The following is a 7692-nucleotide window of genomic DNA, read 5'->3' on the forward strand; positions in this document are numbered from 1 at the left end:
TTAAAACATACAACTCCAGTAGTTTTCCAGTGTACTATGGAGCCATGGTCATCGAATTTTTTGTTTAAAGAAAATGATCTGTTATCGCTTCATTGAAACCATACACAAACTGTATCATTCGTTCTAGGAATGTATGGAGAAATATTTACCAATAAGTATTTATAAACCAGGAAGGACGTCAGGCATAGGGTGTAATATGGGCATGGGGTATTATCCATTTTGTTTAAGTTTCTTTCCATCTATTTATTAAAATTAGCAAAAAATTCACTTCTGTGTTAGGACAATAAATGAAGTGACAACCAGTATAACAGCAGAGGGCAAAAACTATTGGTTTAGCACCCAAAGGCCACTACAGTTTCAGTATGATATTCTATTTGAGTCAAACTATGGAAAATTTAGTCTTATGTGTGAAGTAAGCTGTCAGTTTATAATAAATTTTAACAAACAGAATGTCTGTAAGCAAAAGATAATTAATGTTGACACTTCTTCTGTTTCAGCAAGTGTATTAACGACCGTGTTAGTCGTAATTGCTACTGCTGCCGTCCGTGCATCACCTGTAGGGGACTGTCCGCCAGTAGATCCAGTGGACCACACAGACCATCTACCAGACAGCAAAAACTGTTCACTTTTCTACAAATGTGATCACGCAGCTCCTGTACTGTTTGAATGTCCTGATGGGTTGCACTTCAACCCTACACTGGAAGTCTGTGACTGGCCAGATAATGCAGGTTGCACAGGTGGATCAGCATCAACCATAGCTCCCAGCTCAACAGCTAAGCCTCCTCCATCAGGAGACTGTCCAGCTGTCGGCACATGCCCTCAAAATGAAGATGAGAATTCTATTGCTAAGCACCTTCCACACGCATCAAACTGCAGTCAGTTCTGCAAATGTGACCATGGGAATCCCGTGACGTTCGACTGCCCTGCTGGACTCCACTTCAACCCTACTCTGGAGGTATGTGACTGGCCAGAAAATGCAGGTTGCACAGGTGGATCATCATCAACTCCAGCATCAAGCTCAACAGCTAACCCTCCTCCACCAGGAGACTGTCCAGCTGTCGGCACATGCCCACAAAATGAAGATGAGAATTCTATTGCTAAGCACCTTCCACATGCCTCTAACTGCAGTCAGTTCTGCAAATGTGACCATGGGAAACCCGTGACGTTCGACTGCCCTGCTGGACTCCACTTCAACCCTACTCTGGAGGTATGTGACTGGCCAGAAAATGCAGGTTGCACAGGTGGATCATCATCAACTCCAGCATCAAGCTCAACAGCTAACCCTCCTCCACCAGGAGACTGTCCAGCTGTCGGCACATGCCCACAAAATGAAGATGAGAATTCTATTGCTAAGCACCTTCCACATGCCTCAAACTGCAGTCAGTTCTGCAAATGTGACCATGGGAAACCCGTGACGTTCGACTGCCCTGCTGGACTCCACTTCAACCCTACGCTGGAGGTATGTGACTGGCCAGAAAATGCAGGTTGCACAGGTGGATCATCATCAACTCCAGCATCAAGCTCAACAGCTAACCCTCCTCCACCAGGAGACTGTCCAGCTGTCGGCACATGCCCACAAAATGAAGATGAGAATTCTATCGCTAAGCACCTTCCACATGCCTCTAATTGCAGTCAGTTCTGCAAATGTGACCATGGGAAACCCGTGACGTTCGACTGCCCTGCTGGACTCCACTTCAACCCTACTCTGGAGGTATGTGACTGGCCAGAAAATGCAGGTTGCACAGGTGGATCAGCATCAACTCCAGAATCAAGCTCAACAGCTAAGCCTCCTCCATCAGGAGACTGTCCAGCTGTCGGCACATGCCCACAAAATGAAGATGAGAATTCTATTGCTAAGCACCTTCCACATGCCTCTAACTGCAGTCAGTTCTGCAAATGTGACCATGGGAAACCCGTGACGTTCGACTGCCCTGCTGGACTCCACTTCAACCCTACTCTGGAGGTATGTGACTGGCCAGAAAATGCAGGTTGCACAGGTGGATCAGCATCAACTCCAGAATCAAGCTCAACAGCTAAGCCTCCTCCATCAGGAGACTGTCCAGCTGTCGGCACATGCCCACAAAATGAAGATGAGAATTCTATTGCTAAGCACCTTCCACATGCCTCAAACTGCAGTCAGTTCTGCAAATGTGACCATGGGAAACCCGTGACGTTCGACTGCCCTGCTGGTCTCCACTTCAACCCTACTCTGGAAGTATGTGACTGGCCATACAGTGCTGGCTGCGCAAATAAATCAGGATCAACCGTAGCGTCTAACTCATCTACAGCTTGACCAACAAGTATGCATCTACAGATGGTCCAACATCAGCTACACCAACTACTGCAGAACCAAAGAGCTCCATAGGGTCAGGTGATCAAGACCCTTTCAAGTCAATGGGATCATGTCGTGCTTATGATCTAGTCCTTATTGCCCAGTATCTTGCATATAAAACCAACAGTACTGTATATTGTAGACGATGTAGCAATAATCTGGATATGTCTGGGTGACTGCATTTGGGTGTAAAACTACAGGATTTTGACTGGCCTTCTTGTACTGGTTGTGAATCACTGAGAAGTGTATTTATATATTTCAACTGTATATTATGTAAAAAAATTTTATGCTAATGTGATTATGTATTGCACATATTCCTTTCAGAACACATAATAAAGTCACACGTTTAATGCTAATAAACTTCCTCTTCATTGGCATGGACGCAACACGTCAGATATATACAAATATGTCTGTAGATCAAATGAAATGTGCTATAAATTTTGGCTTTTATACCGATATCATAATCAGCATTCATAACCGAAAGTATCCACTAAATTGGCATCCATCTCTATAGGCTCCTAAAGACTACACCTTTGTTATCATATTAATACCCACATTATAGATGTATGCTTCTCCTACATTCATTCTCATAACGTGGTAAAGTATTTGGACATATAAACATCATACAAGCTGATCTTCTCAGAACAAGTAATATATCTCGAGTGCAGGTTTATTTTAGCATTCTGAAAGCGAACATTTCATGATTAGTCTTAATGGTTCTGTATGTCACTTATATTCAGTCATTAAAATGTCATTATGTCATTCAACCATCTGTCAAGTCCTTCTCGCAGTATTGTGTGCCCAATTCATCTTCATCTACTTTCTCTTCCCTTTCTATAATATGGCAAATCCCTTGATCTATCGTCCATATATTTCTACCACATTACAGCTTTCCCTTCTTTGCATATGATATTCATATAACTGCTTCTCTTGAATAATACTGTAAGTGATACGTGGATTTCCCCTAGTTATATGTACCTGTATGGACTTCACTTTACTTAGTGACTCGAGCTTAGCCATTGCATTCCTCCTGCCAATCTCATTTTGAGATGTCTGTATTCCCACTCACCTGCTTCACTTGGTGTATTTGTATACTTTCCCCTTTCACCAGTTAAATTCAGCATCTCCTCTCATATCCATGGATTTCTACTATGCCTTGTCTTTTACGTCTTTGATTCTCAGTAATGCATGACACTTTTACAGAAGTAGGAGGCGATGTTTCGTAAACTGTTGAAATGTAAAATTATTTTGAAAAATATCTTAATAACCTAGACTGTGCTCACATATAAAGATTAATATTTATTAACTAGACTAGTTTTACTTGCCGATGCAATTATCCTCAGATCTACAAAATAGCACAAAACACTTAAGTCCGCCTTAGAAAAAGCTTTTTTACGAAGTAATCTTAAAGCTGAATATGTTTGCGCAAAACACTAATGCCAAGAACATTACGTAGTATAGATGGTAAAAATGTCACCATCTAATGTACAGGAAGAATATAAAAGGTAAATATCGTACAAAGGTGAATAAAAGGCAACCTCTGAGAGTTATAGCACACAAAGAAGTTTTATACATGTACAACAGGCACAGGTTAAATAAAAGTTTATATACCAGTAAAAATCATATTATGCAATAAATTCCATTTGCATAGGAGGCAAATTCGGTGAAAAAATTTGTAGTTGTAACAGCACAATAAAAATGAGACATGTTCTATACCTCCAAGAACACGAATCAGATATATGCACCGGTATGAAAAGTCATGGTATACTGCATAATATCGTGTCAGACCTCCTTTAGGCCGGCATAATGCAGCAGCTCAACATGGCATGGACTCAACAAGTCGTTGGGCATACTGCCTCTGTAGCCAACCTTAATTGAAGAAGAGTTACCGGTGATGGATTTTGTACACTAAAGCCCTGTCGATTACGTCCACCTCTTCCTGTAAGCCATTCAAGGGTCATCAATGGAGCACTGAGGATGGGTATTATTTTCAATTTTATTTTTCTGTGTGAGATGTTTTCAGTCAGGGCAGGACTGCAGCTATCAGCTGGGCAATAAATTTTATTGTGTACAACTCTGCTTTGGCGTCCTCTTTGAACATAGGAACGGATATGATTTGGTGCATTATTCAGTGGAGAGTTGCATGGATTTGTGTTACTGGGTGCTGTGACCAGGAAGGTACTATTGTGTCTGTAGGTGCAGTTTTTCTATAAATTTTGATACAATGCCTCTGTATACTGATATCAGCGGTGAGATCTATGAAATTTATGGGTTCCATACCAATTTACTATGAAAACAGGGTATTTTTCTGTTGGCTGTTTAAGTTTGTTTTAGTTAATGTGACCAATGCTGTAGTTAGTTTATTAGATGGAGCAGTGAATGGAGATAAAAATGAATTAATGGATATATCTTACTTATGTAGTTTAGTAAGCCCATACAGTCTGAAAGGAACTGCATTCATATTAGTTTATAGCTTCGATTCAAAATCAGGAAATATGGTTTTGCATGAACTATTTATACATTAATATCATGTCTAAATAATTTAGTGGGGCCAATAGGAAAGCATTAACTTTTTCCACAAGATCAGGCTTCTACAAAAGTAAAATACTAATATCTTTATGTGATTTTGTGACAATGGTCCTTTGCTTGTGTAATTTCTTTTGATGGTTTTGATGGTGTGAAAATCAGTAGCCTGTGGAGTAATACACTCAAATGTTCTTCCTGTTTTTAGGGCATAAGTAACTACATATTTTGTTCTAATGTCTTTAGTTAAAGCTTATTCTGTATCTTCTTTCAACACATTTAATTGCTTTTCTGATAGAGGATGGAATGGAGAGTATTAAAAACCTTTCTAAAGCACCTTTTGTTCATTTGTCGAAATGACAAAGTCCCACAGGCTAGTTATATGTTGGGAAAGCCTTTGTTTGCAATTTAGGACTATTAGGTGGATCCACAGCACTAAACACAGGTAACTCCTTGTTCTGTAACAAGAATATATCATGAAGATAAACCCAAACATACTGATAAACGTCACCATCAAAAACATCAAAATCATATCGATGCAACTTCGATGCAGCAGTTACATCTATCGCTTTTAGATGAGTAGAGTTAGGTTAACTGGCTCACTTTTTAAAAATTTGTCATAATCATCATCTATGTAACTCAATAACATCAGGTTTCAATGGAAATGTGAGTTATAATTTTTCTTTGCAATGTGGTGCCCAAGGAATCCGTATTACATTCTATTTCTGTGAAATCTGAGGCAACTAACTAACTTTGAAAGTGATCACTTCACCTAACTGGGCCTAGCTAGTAAGGTTAACTGGTCCAGGCAATAAAATCAGAGGAAATGTATTAAATAAACTTACTTTTAATTTTAAAACATTGTAAAAGTTCATTGCAGCAACATTCAGTTGTAAGCCGTTGATGAATGAAATAGAACTATTAGAAATTTTAAATAAAAACAGCGTTAGCAAATACGATATTCACCTAAAATGAACACTGAAATGAATCTGTGACGTAAGTATCGAAAGGGATGAGAAAGTTTTGTAACAATATCAACAGCAGTAACATATGCATTATCATCTGATATAGAACATCTGTTGGAAGGTATGTGCCACTTGAACATCAGATTGAAGAGACTTCTCAAACTCACCAACAAAACTGAAACTGTCTTTTCTTAGTCCATACAATTTAACAGTTATGAAGTCAACAGTTTTAGTTTTTGAAAAATCGTCATCTTCCTCAATGTCTTTGTCCAAAGAACAGCCAGATTTTTCTAATACCAAGTGATTGTTTTCATCTGGCAATCAATCCTGATCTCATGGAAAACGTTTGTCTAATTATTTTTCTTTGATTCTCTGGCAGAAGTTTAGTCTTCCAGGTGGGCCTCTGCAGATGAACTTGTAACAATAAAAGATTCTCCTTTCTTTCGCCAATGCCAATCTCCTTTTTAGGGACACAATGTGGATATGGAAGCAAGACTTCAGAACACACAAATTATCCTGCTTGGAGTTCTTGGTCCTGAGGACAAGAAGGAATGTGATTACCAACAAAAGTATTAGATGTAGAAAGCACTGAATCAGTAGCAGACACAGGAGAAGATGCTAGAAATAATGCTGAAATTGTAATAGCAACTTTCTGAAACAATTTTTATTCTTCGGTGGCTCAAAAGTCTGGTCTGTCAAAGATAAACACAAACAATGTTTCATTGCTGAGAAACATTATTCCTGTGTCTTTGAAACCTTTGCTGATATTCGAGGGAGCGAAAGCAGATGAAAATGTTTCAGTAGGCCTCATATGTCACAGATAAGAAGTGTCTGACCAGGATGATTTAGTAGCTACCTGATGCAAGCTGTGTTGCAATAGGACTAGAAAGGCCCATGAAAGGCAACATCGGATGGTTGCACTTTTTACTGCATTGTGGTAATATCAATAACAAAATTCGTGGCACAGGAAAGTAAGAAATTATGATTTATATAAAGAGATCTAAAGTACATTTTATCACAATTACTGTACCAAATGATGTAAAATATTTGTGAAATTAAGAAGATCTATAAATTATAAAAGTAAAGAATTATATTGGAGTTAACTGGATCATACTCTAACAGCTATGGTGTCCAGTTAACCTAACCACATATTTCTTTCTTTCTAAGACACTGAAAAACTGTTTAACTAAGGTTAATCAAAAATATATCAATCTGTTGTGCAGAGATAACACTTCGAGCTGTTATGATGTATTTAGCTTCCCTAAAATTGTTACTGAACTGACAAATAATCGATAAACAAAATGAGCAGTAAAACATTTCAAACCTCTGGAACTAAACAAAAGAATAGCTTTTAGCTTTTCAGTCATCTTTAGTAACTTAATTGGTTTGGGCTGAAGAGTTTCTTGAGTTATCTGATGGAAGACACAGGAAACAATATCCATTACAACTTACAACCAAGGTCCAGTTGACTTGACCTTCCCATTAACCTAACTCTATTCGATCACGTTGCAAAAGACGTGATTGCACTTCATTTCTTCCTTTATCCTCTAATACCTTGGGCCTGCTATGAGTTTATTTGCAGCGGCAGATGTTCCTCTTGACTTTACGGTGATGTACAACGGCGCCATTTTACGTTGCAAACACTGTTTGTTAAACCTAATCTGTTGTGTCAACTTTGCTTTGTATCTCAATACCCCACAATAAAAGACCAACCTCTGCACTGTGATGGCAAATTTTTCAAGTTCTTCTGTCACTTCTTGGAAGAACAGCATAATAATAAATTAAAAGAACTATAGTGCGTATGTTCTAAAAGATTAATCTATACAGTTAACCATTTTTTGCCAACAAAGCCATAGACAGACTTAAACTGAT

At 38.7% G+C, this 7692-nt stretch overlaps 1 protein-coding gene across 1 annotated transcript; it reads left to right on the plus strand.

Annotated features, from left to right (window-relative positions):
• Window positions 1-674: 674 nt before the first annotated feature.
• On the plus strand, window positions 675-2846 carry LOC126474464 (chondroitin proteoglycan 2-like). Its single transcript, XM_050101936.1, has 4 exons — window positions 675-678; window positions 720-2219; window positions 2315-2504; window positions 2657-2846. The coding sequence occupies exons 1-4, from the start codon at window positions 675-677 to the stop codon at window positions 2844-2846; spliced, it is 1884 nt and encodes a 627-aa protein (XP_049957893.1).
• The last annotated feature ends 4846 nt before the right edge of the window (window positions 2847-7692 follow it).

The sequence above is a fragment of the Schistocerca serialis genome, chromosome 4 (assembly GCF_023864345.2).
Source record: "Schistocerca serialis cubense isolate TAMUIC-IGC-003099 chromosome 4, iqSchSeri2.2, whole genome shotgun sequence".
NCBI classification, from domain to species: Eukaryota; Metazoa; Arthropoda; class Insecta; order Orthoptera; family Acrididae; genus Schistocerca; species Schistocerca serialis.

What these genes read in the sequence shown, in the direction of transcription:
- LOC126474464 (XM_050101936.1), top strand. An exon ending in CAACCCTACTCTGGAAGTAT is followed by an intron (nt 2,220 to 2,314) that starts GTGACTGGCCAT and finishes ATGCATCTACAG; the next exon opens with ATGGTCCAACATCAGCTACA. An exon ending in AATAATCTGGATATGTCTGG is followed by an intron (nt 2,505 to 2,656) that starts GTGACTGCATTT and finishes TATTCCTTTCAG; the next exon opens with AACACATAATAAAGTCACAC.